General features: G+C 43.1%; 1 protein-coding gene across 30 annotated transcripts in view; it reads left to right on the plus strand.

The window, feature by feature from the left end:
- The window catches only part of rims2a (regulating synaptic membrane exocytosis 2a), a 1,580,193-nt gene that overhangs the window by 772,705 nt on the left and 793,581 nt on the right, over nucleotides 1-13,907 (plus strand). For 23 of the 30 annotated variants that reach the window (XM_072467178.1, XM_072467182.1, XM_072467181.1 and 20 more), the window contains 2 exons: nucleotides 9,349-9,557; nucleotides 10,476-10,595. In XM_072467178.1, the coding sequence (XP_072323279.1) occupies nucleotides 9,349-9,557; nucleotides 10,476-10,595 (329 nt within the window). Of the gene's footprint in view, nucleotides 1-9,177; nucleotides 9,246-9,348; nucleotides 9,558-10,475; nucleotides 10,596-13,907 lie in introns of all 30 variants that reach the window. The other 7 variants (XM_072467190.1, XM_072467196.1, XM_072467192.1 and 4 more) reach the window with 1 other exon arrangement.

The following is a 13,907-nucleotide window of genomic DNA, read 5'->3' on the forward strand; positions in this document are numbered from 1 at the left end:
CAGTCACCTGAGGAAGGAGCAGTGCTCTGAAAGCTAGTGATTCAAAACAAACCTGTTGGACTTTAACCTGGAGTTGTAAGATTTCTTACTGTGCTCATCCCAGTCTAACGCCGGCATCTCCAAATCATATCCTCAAACTAAACACCCTACTTTAGGTTATGTATTACTTTCCACAAGAGGCTTTGTGGGCCAGAACATACAGCCATTATGGCCAACAATAAATTTGCACAAACTAATAACACAGCAAAAAAAAGATTTAAAACTAATCAAGTCACAGTTTTTAAGGACTGAGGTGTCCAAACAGCAGATAATGTGCCATATGGGGCTCTAACTCTGATGATTCCACAGAAGTTCATGCAACTCAGTTCTATTTCTACTTATAAGGAGTGATTATGGGATCCAGCGGTGAGCAGCAATCACAGGGAGCGTAGTTGAGAACATTGAATGTGTGTAACCTGTGATTTTCCATCTGTTAAAATGATTGGATTGAAAATCAAAGACTGCATGTCCTTAATTATCTGTGATGGGATTTTTGTGAGCTGCGCTCCTTGCTGGATTCACTGGATCATGGACTGACCGACCTGTCTTACTTCCTTGTTTGTGCTGTTTGAATTTCACTGGCCCAGAGTTTTGGAAAGGGCGGCTCCCAGCACCGTCGCCCCAGTATGGCCCAGCCAAAGTTGCACATTCCTTTCTGCAGCTAGGAAAAAGTAGTGCGAAGGTTAATATGTGTTCTGGGGAATCTAAACACTCCTTGGTCTGTGGAATTCACATACTTTGGGCACAATTTAACTAAATGGGGACAAGACCCATAGCGAGCGCGTGTCACCCGCAGTGCAGAGAAACACAATGCTAACAAACGTCACTCGGGTTAGATAGGGAGCCTCAGCAGGGAACGTGCAGTCGAAGCCGTGCGTAGCCCGTTTTCTGCACTGAGGAGCTTCGCTCGCTGGAACTGCTCAGTGTAGCGAGAGACCAGGATGCCATTTTTAAATCCCGATCAAATCCCGATCTCTGGAGACCCCGTGCAACGCCCGACCCCCACAAAGCACCAACTCACTATGAGGGGGTCCCCTGGGCACCCCCGGTCCAATCGCCACGGTGCGTAAAATGCCAGCATGGCACCTTGGCAGTGTCAACCTGGTACCCTTGCAGTGTCACTGCCAGCTGGCAGTGCCACCCGAGCACATTAACAATGCCAGCCTGGCACCCAGATGTCAGCACCAGGCTGGCAGTGCCATGGTGCCTGGGTGGCACCAGCTGTGCCAGAGTACCACTCTGCTCAAAGGGCATGGACCTGCGAGCCTCCGATCCCCTGGGAGGCCCCCACAAGTGCCGTTCCGTTTGGTCCCCTGTTTATGGAGACCAGTACTGAATGGTACTCGCCCAGGTCTCTGAGGCCTAGGGGATAGATCCCAATGCCTCGGGTACCTCCGAAAACTGCATATTAGAGTGAGACTAGCTGTCTTGCTCTAATATGCAGATTTGCCAAAATGGGATCCCGCCCACAACTGGCTGGATTTACATGGCAATGTCTCGCAAGATCACGTTAGATCTTGCGAGGCGTTACGAGCTGGGTAGATCCCGGGAGCGGAGCCTCCTGGCTTTTATTGGCCACGTTGCGCCAAGGCGAGCTGCTTTTCATGCAGAGCATGGCCGTTCGATCATGCCCTTTATCTCTAGGTAAAGTGCTGCTGAAGAACCTGTGATTTTTAAAAGCTGTGATTTGTAGAACCTGTGATTTTTTTTTTTCCTTTCAAATAAAATAATTGTAGTTCTGTCTTTTATCTCAATGCTTCAATTTAATTTTCTGCTTTAGTTACATGCCAGTAGTCAGCCTCCTTTAGCTCCTTGAGAGCTTTGTGCATGATTTGCTCCCTGAAATACTTTTTGAGCACTTGTACTTCCATTTGAATAACTGGCTATGTTAGTGTACAACATAGTGCATACAAAGCATATTGAGGCTTCATATAGTAGCCAAACTATAGTGGCTGGGGGTTTAAACCCACATTCATCTAGTTAGAAGCTCGTCCTCTTATTGTTTGTGCTGCTGGTTCCTTTTTTTAATTTAATGGCAAAACTCTGTTATGGGCCAGGAATTACAAACTCCAAAGTATATTATGAAGTCCACCTGACCTACAACCTTTGTGTTGAATTTGGCTAGGATGAGTACAAGAGCCTTCCCTTCAGGTGTGATTCATCAGTCTTCCTAGACACTTTAATTAAAACAAGCTTTATTCTTAGTTAACATATATATATATAAACAAACAGCAAGAATTTTTATCAATTAGAAACATAAAGACACCACCCAGCTACAATAATCTATGTATAACATTTAATGAATTCCCCCTTAACTGTTCCAATTCAAAAACAAAATCCACTGAACCAAAAACCCCTTTTCAAGGGTGTGGCCCAGCACTCTGCATTCTCACTTGAATGAGACTGGCTTTCCCTGAATATATCTTTTAAGTTACCAAAGCAGGTAGTCACAACCTGTTTACTTCTGGAACAGATGTGTAAAATGAAAATAGAGACTGAAAGGCAAAATCACTTCTTTCTCCTTGTCTGTGGTCCACAACAGTCAAAAACTGAAAGCGAAACCAAAAACCTCACACAGCCACAGCCCAGCTCCACCCACACATTGTGCATCACTGAAGTCATGTGATAAGACAAAAACCTTTCTTAAAGTGACACTCCCATGTCAACTCAAAAATATCTTTTGAGCCCCTTTCGCTTCATCTATGTGTCCAAGTTGTTTCTTTTTGGATATGATCAGGAAGCAATGATCATAGATGTCTCCACAACCACCACTAATGTGAGGGTACTGAAAATTATCAAAAGGTCTAACTATACCCAGAGCAATATAATACAAGAGGGTAGAACTAATGATTCAACTGTACAAAGCCCTGGTTAGATAACACCTAGTGCACTGTAAGCAATTCTGGACACCGCACCTTCTGACTTGGAGGCCAGTGTAGACTCTAACAGTTAAGCTACAAGGAGTGATTGAAGAAACTAAGGTTGTAGTCACTGAAATTTAGAACGTTAAGAGGTGATTGAATAGTTTATAAGATATTAAACAGAACAGATTGGGTAGATAGAGAGGAATTATTTCCACTGGTTGTGGAATCCAGGACTGGGGTGTGGAGAGAGATGGTTTGGTGGGTACAGTTGTGGGTGGCATCATCATAAATTGGAGCTACCCCTTTCAGGAGTAAAATTAGGAGATACTTATTCACACAGAGCATGCAAAAGATTTGGAATTCTCTAAAACAGACTGCATTTGATGCTGATTAGTTAGTTTCAATACTGAGATTGATGTTTTTTTTTATTAGTCAAAGGCATTAAGAGATATGGTGTGTAGGCGAAGATATGGAATTAGAATTGGTCTTAGATCTGCCATGCTCTCATTGAATGGTGGAACAGGTTCAAAGAGCTTAATGGCTTACTCTTTCCAATGCTGCACCGTATCAGACAGCACAGTAATTTGATGCCTGGAATGAGATGTTGCTCCAGCAATTCCAGCACCACGCTTCCCCCCCCCCCCCCCCCAACCTCTGACACACCTCAGTTTAATAGCACAGGCAGAGCATTCAGCTATTAATCCAAGCTCACCTGGTAGGTGAAAGTTATCATCACTCAGTGAAAACTATGGTTTTTTTATGCACAGTTTATAACACTTAAAGTTAAACTGCATTGTTGAATTTGTCTCTTGCGCAATGAGGTGCTTGTCAAGGGGAATCAAGTTTCACTGGTACTGAGGGGTAGATTCAACTTTGGGTTCTGTACCATTTAAGCAAAGGTATAATAATCAATGCCAAATGTTGAGGTTCTAGATTTGGGATGGCATGGTGGCGCGGTGGTTAGCACGACTGCCACACAGCGCCAGGGAGCTGGGTTCAATTCCGGCCCTGCGTGACTGTCTGTGTGGAGTTGCACTTTCTCTCCGTGTCTGTGTGGGTTTCCTCCAGGTGCTCCGGTTTCCTTCCGTAGTCCAAAGATGTACAGGTTAGGTGGATTGGCCATGCTAAATTGCCCCTTAGTGTCCAAATGGTTAGGTGAGGTTACTGGGTTACGGGGATAGGGTGGGGGTCTGACCCTAGGGAGGGTGCTCTTTCAGAAGGTCGGTGCAGACTCAGTGGACCAAATGTCCTCCTGCACTGTAAAGTTTCTATGATTGATTCTTAGATTAGTTCATGTATACAATGATAATTTAATGCCTGAGAAACGCAACTTATTTCAAGTGAGAAACCAAAATGATACGACATAATTGATATCAAAGTAAGATTTATTTACCCATGTGGTCTGTGTACCGTGTGCCTGGCATACAAGAGGAAAATGGTATAAATCAGTCCCCATATTACCACTATAGATTGATACTGTCATATCATAATGTGCTGAAAATATTCCGAAGGAGATTAACAATTTCAGAAGAATTAGAAAAGAAAGTTAATAAATATGTTTATTCGCGTGATTGTATCAAGTCAGATATGGCACACATCCCTTATTTAGTCTGCTGTTTTGTTTTCTCCTCAGCCATTATCTAGAAAATAACATTTAACCTATTCGCTTTTTCTTAACATTGAATGTGAATTTAATTTCTAATTCGGGTTGCTTACAGTATATACACTTGTAAGTATGTTTTGAACTGTTATTTTAAAGAGATTATACACTTTATTGAATTACATAGACTTTTAAAAATGGTTTGGATCTATTTGGTACTTTGAATGTGGCTCAACTTGCTCAAATATTTCCACTTAAGATCTGAAATGTTGTGCAGTTTTTAAATCGTATTTCACAAATTAGTAGCAACAGCGCAATTTCAATTTCTGACAGAAACATTTGGGTTTGAAGAGATAAAAATAATACCGATATAATAGAGCTTAATGCACAAATTGAACCAGTGAAAAAGACAGCCCCGACGTACAAGAACTGGGTGCCTGATCTCCCTAAGAGAGAATTTCTTCTTCAGAAAAAATTGTGAACTGATCGCCATTACCCGAGAATTACAGGATGTAGTGCAAATGAGAAAATAGAATCTTCCTTGGAAAACAGAAAATGAAAAGTAGCAATCTGACAAATTTGATCGCCCATCGAGAACCATGCATTTGACATTAATTAGTCACCTGGGCCCATGGAAGATTGGAAGTGCAGGGAAATATATGCATTGAATGCAGTACACTGAAGTTATTTATAATATTGCTTTCTTCCAACTATCACCTTGGGAACCTTACAAAGAAACCTTGTCCTCTGAGCGGAAAATGACCATGTTCAGCATCAGGATTGCTTGGTAGGATTCTACCCCTCTCCCCCACACTTGTTGATCTTGCCACATACTCAAACTAAAAAGTAAAATGTTCCTGAGTGCATTTTGGTAATTCTGTGCTCTCTGTGCCTTTTACACTGGTCATATTTCCAGTTAATATGAAGCTAATTACTGCCTTAATGGCTTTTACATTTGTCAGAGATTTGCCTGCAAATGTGCTCTTCAATCTCGCTCAGGCAGTTTGGAGTTCTATAGTACACCTCAGCAGGGCGACTGCTTCTTCTTTCTTCCTTAGTTCAACACATTGCTTCATTTGATGAATATCTTTTCTCAAAGCTGTAATTGTTTCTTTAAATAATGTTTCTACCCCGTCTGCTTTTTTATCCCCTCACTATCTTGTCTGAAAATCCTGTAATCAGGTACGTTGATCTGCCATTCTTGCCCTTCTCCTAAACTATATTTCAGTAATGATGTGGAGATGCCGGCATTGGACTGGGGTGGGCACAGTAAGAAATCTTACAACACCAGGTTAAAGTCCAACATCTCTTTTTGGAATCACTAGCTTTTGGAGCACAGCTCCTTTGTCAGGCGTTGAAGGAGCTACGATCCGAAAGCTAGTAATTCCAATTAAACCTGTTGGACTTTAACCTGGTGTTGTAAGACTTCATGGGCGGCATTCTCTGACCCCCGCCGGGTCGGAGAATCCCCGGTGGAAGGCGCGAAACCCGCCCCGCTGCTCCAACGCCGTTTTTCTGACGGGTGCGGGATCACCGCCACGCCGGTAATGGCCCCCCCGGCGATTCTCCGGGCCCCGATGGGCTGAGCGGCCATCCATTTTTGGCCAGTCCCGCTGGCGTGAATCACTCAACTCACGCACCGGCAGGACCTGGCAGGTGAGTATGCGTGGGCGGTCCTCGGGGGGGGGGGGGGGGGGGGGGGGAGATCTAACCCCGGGGTGACCCCCATGGTGGCCTGGCCCGCGATTGTGGCCCACCGATCTGAGGGCGGGCTTGTTCTGTGGGGGCACTTCTTCCTTCTGCGCCGGGCCCCTGTAGGGCTCCGCCATATTGCCCAGGGGCCACGCGGAGAAGAGAACCTCCCGCGCATGCGCGAGAATACGCTGGCTGATCAGTGCATGTGCGAACTCGCGCCGTCCCTTCGCCGCCGGTTGAAGTGGCGCCAAACCCTCTGCCGTATACCTAGCCCCCAAGAAAGGTGAGAATTCCTCACCTTGGGGGGCCGTTGACGCTGGAGTCGTTGGCACCGGTTTTCCCGCCGGCGTGGGGACTTAGTCCCCAGAACGGATAATATGTAAGTAACAGCTAAAAAAAAATGATACTTAATCAGTCTGTGCCATCAGCTCCTCTGCCTTGTCCACTATACCCCCTGGGTTGGAGTCTCCGCTGTTGGGATTCTCCATTTTGCCGGCAGCCCGGGGATTTCCTGACGGCCTGGGGCTGCCCACAATGGGAAACTCCATTGGTCAGCTGGCGATATGGAGAATCCCGGTGCGGCGGGACAGAGAATCCACCCCCTGCATTTGGGTCTTTACCATTAAGCAAAAATGGACTCCTTTTTGAGTATTTTCAAATCTTGTTTTCTCTGCCACCCAAACTCTCTTGCTAATTTTCTGCTCTCCATTTCCTGCCTTCTGAATGTATGCTCAGCTTCCCATCCCTCTGTCTAGATAAATAAAACCCTCCCCAACTTCACAAGCAAACAAGGATATTGATCAACCCTGCTGAGGTGCTACCCATGTCTTTGTATTCTTTCATGGGATATGGATGTCACTGGCAAAGCTAATATTTGTTGTCCATCCCTAATTTCCCTTGAACTGAGGGCAGTTAAGAATTAACCACATTGCTGTGGGTCCGGAGTCACAGACCGGGTAAGGATGGCAGGTTACACACCTAAAGGAGCATTGGTGAACCAAATGGGTCTTTACGACAATCGATCGCCATTACTGAGACAAGATTTATATTCCAGAGTTACTAATTTAACTTAATCCACCAGCTTCCCCACAGTGTTAGCCTGAGCCTTTGGATTACTAGTTTAGTGACACTATCACAAAGCCACCATTTCCCTCTATTGACTGTACTGGTAGCACCTTCCCCAGATCCAGTGCCCCACGTATGGTCTTCCCTCCTGCGCCATCTCTCCAGCCATGCTCGCTCCTATTTCTGTACTCATTAGCACACAGCACTGGGGATAATTCTGAAATTACTACCTTTGACGTCCTAACTTAAAATCTGCCGGCAAGATCTCAAACCTTTTTCTACCTATGCCATTGGTATCAATATGTACCATGACCTCTGGCCGTTCACCCTTCTCCTCCAGAATGTTCTGAAGCCACATGGTGATATCCTTGATTCTGACACCAAGGATGCGATATGCTATGCTGGAGTCATGTCTGTTACCAGAGAAAAGCCAGTCTGCTCCACTTGAATTGTATTCCCTAAAAGTATCACACATTTGAGATTTCTCCTCCTTCCCTTCACAGCTGATCCATCCAGTGTATTCTGATGAAGGCTCTGGCTTCACTCCCTCAAGGAACCCTCTTCCTCATCAGTATTTAAAACTGAATACAAGATGCTCTCCGGTATTCCCTGAACTCCATGGCTGCTCAGTTTTGTCCGGCTGAAACTGACATAAGCCAGATCCAATGTGGAACTGTCCCTGTTAAAGGGGAAATTGATTCAAAACTGCTAATCATCTGAATATGGCAAAATTTTGTAATTTGACAACATTATCCATTGCTTAGAAATTGATTCAATTAGACGTTCAGTTCTCAAGTGTAATGAAAAGAATTTCAGGTGCATTTCAGTCACCATGTACAATATTTAGATTATGAGACCCAATTTCACATTACTGAATCAGTCCAATATTAATTCTAGGGTCGATTGAGAACAACAGATGATCCTGCTGGGCTCATTGCCCAGCAAAGGATACCAAAGGTCTCTTCCCAGTGAGATGTGGATGCCTGTTACCATGCCACATTGCTTTATGTGCTTTACATGCTTGCCCGAGGTAACTCTAAAACTAACTGGATATTATTGGGCTAAATTCCAGTCGAGTTGTTTGGAATTGAGCAAAGTGAAGTGCTGGCGTCTGTCGGCAAACAAGTCTATGTTGACATTTAAAAAGGATACAGTCTCTTCAAATGTTTTTGTATGAATATTCAAGTTGATCTTCTGTTCACTAATCTACTTTGTCTTCCTGTTCGCTGCCCTTCTTTCATGGAGTTTATCGAAATATTAAAAAACATACTTTTTTTTTCTAATGTGTCTTCTTGGTTTTCGTAAAGATTTTCAATGCAATTGAAACAAACAGGTTTCAAAATTACATCTGTATTCAATGTTTCCATCTGTGAGTAACACTGTCTTTCAATTATTATCGCTGGCCCTTCCTAAAGCTGTTAGTAATTCTCAAAGCCAATAGACTTTTCTCAGCACTGTTACCAATAGATTCCCCCAAAAGGCATAATATAATGTTTATATGCTTCTAATATTATTTTGTAATCTGAACATGAATATCATTGAAAAGAAAGATTTGACTTCTCAATGAAATATGAGCATTTGAAATGTAAAAAAATCAATGATTCTGGTTCGGACGGGGGCAACTTTGGGAGCAGGTTGCTATCCTGCCCATCTGACCAGAGTTAATTTGTAGCCTATGCAATGAAGGAGTAGAGGGGATTTACTCTCAAATTCAATTAAAAGATTATAATGTAGCACTGATGAGATTTGGCAACTGAAACTGTTATTCTAAAGTTGAATTTGCGCCAAGCAACAATTTTTTGATGCACACAAATATCTAACACCCTGCTATTCAGTACAGTTGTCTATAATTTCCACTTCTGTCCTTCCTGTGCCTTCCTCCTCTGCACTTCCTTATGTGTTTGATTCTCACAGGGGACGTGGATTACTACTGGCTGGACCATGCATCTTGGCATAGCAGTGAGGCATCCCCAATGTCTTTGGTGAGACATGTGGAGCCTTAACATTCAGTTTCTTTTCATTTCACTTTCCTTTGTTTTATTTATGCCTTTGCATGTTTCTTTTTTTTTTATCCCATGCCTGTAGGGAACAGTCAAAGGGGAAAAAGAAAAACTAGTGAGCAGGCAGTATTGTCGGACTCTAACACCTTGTCTGAGAGGCAAAAGAAAATGGTGCGATTTGGCGGCCACTCATTGGAAGAGGACTTGGAATGGTCTGAGCCTCAGATTAAAGACTCTGGGGTAGATACGTGCAGTAGCACGACACTAAACGAGGAACATAGCCATAGCGAGAAGGTACTAAGTCTGTATAGCCTGCATTCATCCTGCTCATTTGGTCTTCGTTTGCTCTCTGTCATTCAATGTAAAGGGACAGGGTCTTTCGAGGGGTAAATGCACATAAAGGTGCAGATAAAAGAAAAGAATCTGGAGCTGCTTGCTTTATTGTTTGCTGTCCAGCAGCAAAACTAAAGACATTTTTTTGTTCCAAGATGCACAGGAATGTTCAGTGGTACAATTGCATGGTAGAGTTTTAGAAACATCATGTGTTGTTGTTCTTCAGTGATACCTTTGTTGTTGAAACTTCCCAAATCAATTTTGCTAATCAAGTCAGCTTAAAGTGTCCGCCTTAAGATGGTATTTTAAAATCAGACTAAGAGGAAAAGTTGGATCTGTTTTGCCGCAGAACTGTGTTTTTCTTTTTTCCCTTCCACTGTCATGTATGTGAACTTATTTTGGTGCAGTGGCATTTGGTAGGTGTTGTAATAGAACTGTTTTTACTGTCTGCTTTGTAACTTGGTGTTGCTTAAACTTGGTGACTGTGGTAGCTGTTGTTGGTGACGATGTCTGACCTGGGAGTGGGGTGGTATTACTGAGAAGTCTTACCCCTGTCTGCTTATTTTTCTGCATGGAGCATGAATTAAAACAATCAACTGCAATTACACAAACATTTTGAATGTTAAAATTGTGCCACAGTGGAAATATCTGATTCCGGATTATTGAAGTGGCCCTAATGATTTTTTTTTTAAAATCTGTACAATTAGCTGTACAATTACTAAATTAAGTTGATTCTAATTGGAAATCAAAGCATAAATATTTGTGCAATTGCAGTGCTTTTTTCAAATGGGGAAAGTGAACCTTAATTAAACAGATACTGTGGCACACTTGGAAGTTTTAGGTATTAAAGACCTATGTGTTATTGCTTTGACCTCATAGCATCCAGTGACATGGCAGCCATCCAAAGATGGAGAGCGACTAATTGGTCGGATATTATTAAATAAACGACTAAAAGATGGTAGTGTGCCTCGAGATTCTGGAGCACTGCTGGGTCTGAAGGTGAGTAATAATTTATTACATGTGGCTGCCTATATTTCTTAATATATTCTTTGCTGCGACAATCAAATTATGTTTTATTCAAAGATGTTATACAGCGCTTGAAAGCTGGCACATTATTAAGAAATATCTAACCTTTACGCACAAAGAATCTGTTTGTCTTGCCATTTAACATGTGCAAGAATGTATTCTGTTGCATAACTGATGTCACGTTTCTGAAAGCAGAAAACTGCAGATGCGGCAAATCTGAAACAAAAACAGAAAATATTGGGAATACCCAGCAGGTTACGGCAGCACCTAGAGAGTAACAGGGGTAGCGATTCAGGCCGGTGACCTTTCATCAGAACTGGGAAAATTTGGAAATGTAATATACTTTGAACAAGGAGTGGGTGGAACAAGGACAAAAGGAAGGTCTGTGATAAGGTGAAAAACAGTATGAATGATTGGATTGGATTTGTTTATTGTCACGTGTACCGAGGTACAGTGAAAAGTATTTTTCTGCGAGCAGCTCAAACAGATCTTTAAGTACATGAAAATAAAAAGAAAATACGTAATAGGGCAACACAAGGTACACAATGTAAAGACATAGACACCGGCATCGGGGAAAGCATACAAGAGTGTAGTATTAATCAGGTCAGTCCATAAGAGAGTCGTTTAGGAGCCGTAACGGGGAATGAGCTATTTTTGAACCTGTTTGTGCATGTTCTCAGACTTTTGTATCTCCTGCGTGATGGAAGAAGTTAGATGAGAGACGAGTTAGGCCACCAGGGCCAAAGGAAACGGATATGGGGCAAGAAGAGAAACCAAGTACAAACGGATATGCCTTGAGCTTTGCTATGTGAAAGTCAATAAAAAATAAATCCAAAACAGAAAGAAAAGGGAAAAAAAATGGGCACTCAGATTATGGTCTGAATCAGTGTTGAGTCCAGAAGGCTGTAAAGTGCCTAAGTGAAAGATGCTGTTCCTCAACCGTACCATGACCTTCACTGAAACAGTGCAGTAGGCCAATGACAGATATTTTAGCAAGAGAGCATTAAAATGACAGGCCACTGGATGCTCAGGGTCACGTTTATGGACTGAACTACATTTGGTCTCCCCTGTGAAGTGGAGATTGTGAGCAGCAAATACCGTTCACTAGATCGAAAGAAGTAGACATAAATCGCTGCTTCATTTGGAAGCAGTGTTTGGGACCATGGAGCATGAGGAAAAGAGAGGTAAAAGTGCAGTTGTTACATCTCCTGCCTTTGCATGGAAAGGTGCAGTGAATGGTTGGGGGTGTCTGAGAAGAGTACTAGGGTATCACAGCGGAATCTGTCCCTTTGAAATGCTGAAAGTGGAGGGGAGAGGCAGATTTTCTTGGTGGGGGACATCGTGTTGAAAATGGTGAAAAATGATCTGTTGAATATGGAGGCTGATGGGGTGGAAGGTGAGGACAAGAGGAATTCTACTGTGGTTCAGGGAGGGAGGGGAAGGGATGGGAGCAGAGGAACAGTAAATGTGGCAGACAAGGTAGAGGGCTTTGTCAACCACATAGATGGGGAGAATCCACAGTTGAGGGGAAAAAGAAAATATTTCATAAGTGCTATGTGGAAGGTTGCATCATCAGAACAAATGTGACTGAAACAGAGGAACTGGGAAAATGGAATGGAGTCCTTACAGGGTGCAGGGTGTGAGGAGGTGCAGTAAAGGTAGCTGTGGGGGTCACTGGGCTTAAAATGAATATTAGTTGATAGCTTATCCCCAGAAATGGAGACAGAGAAGCTACGGAAGGTAAGAGTTGGAGAAGGAGAACGTTGGGGATTGGAAGCAAGGTTGATAAGGTTTTCCAATTCCGGGTAAGAGCAGGACATAGCACCAGTACTGCCATCAATGTGCCAGAAAAATAATTGAAGGAGGGAGTGGGACTGGAACAAGAAATGTCCAACATATCCTACAAAAATCACAGACTTAGCTAGGACCCATGCTTGTTTGGATATGTAATGGACCCTTCTCTTAGTTTAGAAGGACCAGTGGAAAATAATACCTCTATATAAAACCACATCTGGAAGAACCTAAAATGCAATTATATCTAGGAACACACAAAACAATGCATCCTTTCGAGAAATGGAGTCAAAATATTTGGTTGCAAAAATGTCCACTGGAAGTATACAATGCGCAGTTGAACGTTGTATTTTAGGTGTTAAGAAATTTAAACATTTATTAAATGTTTGAGGTAGATTGAAAACTTCTCAAAATATTCTTGAAGATATGGGTTGCAAGATTCTTAGTGGTTCTCCTGGTTTCTCACCAGATAGCATACTAGTGGAACCCCAGAGAAAAGATGTAAATTGTCACCTTCTGGAGTTCCGCTGAGCATCTCATGCCGTAACGGCAGGAGTTTGGGAGAACATCCATGGAATTTCATGGCCTTTACATTTTACTTATTCTTAATTTATTTCCCCTCTTTCCCACCATTACCTCCCCATCTACCTCCGCCCTCCCTCCCGCCCAATCCATTTATTGAACTACAGGCTATTCTCTATCAGGCACGTGAGCGGCTATATGGATGATTCCAGTATCTGTCACTTTTAGCAGGGATCCGTACTCCCAGCACGCGCACTCCTGGAAGTCAGGGCTAAGATACACTCCTGTGAGTGCTGCTAAAATGCTTTGACTCCAGTTAGATTCTGAAATTACCAGTAAGTGGACATTCATAGAATTTACAGTGCAGAAGGAGGCCATTTTGGCCATCGAGTCTGCACCGGCCCTTGGAAAGAGCACCCCATTTAAGCCCACACTTCCACCCTATCCCTGTAACCCAGTAACTCCACCTAACCTTTTTTTTTGGACACTAAGGGAAATTTAGCATGGCCAATCCACTTAACCTGCACATCTTTGGACTGTGGGAGGAAACCGGAGCACCCGGAGGAAACCCATGCAGACACGGGGAGAACGTGCAGACTCCGCACAGACAGTTACCCAAGCCGGGAATCAAACCTGGGACCCTGGAGCTGTGAAGCAACTGTGCTAACCACTGTGCTACCATGCTGCCCAAATAACACATTCATCTCCTTGCAATTTTAAGGTGGCACTCACCCATTTATTTAAGAGGGTCAAGACATTCGTTGAAATAATGGATTGAGTGATTTCAGATCTGTGTTGAGATCCATACTGTGTTTATAGTTTAGTCCATTTCCCAGTACTGCTATTCCTCGCTTTGACACAGACAGGTTTCAGTAAAAATAATGCATGTCACGCCACAATAACAATAATCAGCAAAGTTGCCTCTGACACCTCTCCTCAGATACTCTGCTCTGTTGAAATAATTACTTATTA

The sequence above is a fragment of the Scyliorhinus torazame genome, chromosome 11 (genome assembly GCF_047496885.1).
Source record: "Scyliorhinus torazame isolate Kashiwa2021f chromosome 11, sScyTor2.1, whole genome shotgun sequence".
Classification (NCBI taxonomy): domain Eukaryota; kingdom Metazoa; phylum Chordata; class Chondrichthyes; order Carcharhiniformes; family Scyliorhinidae; genus Scyliorhinus; species Scyliorhinus torazame.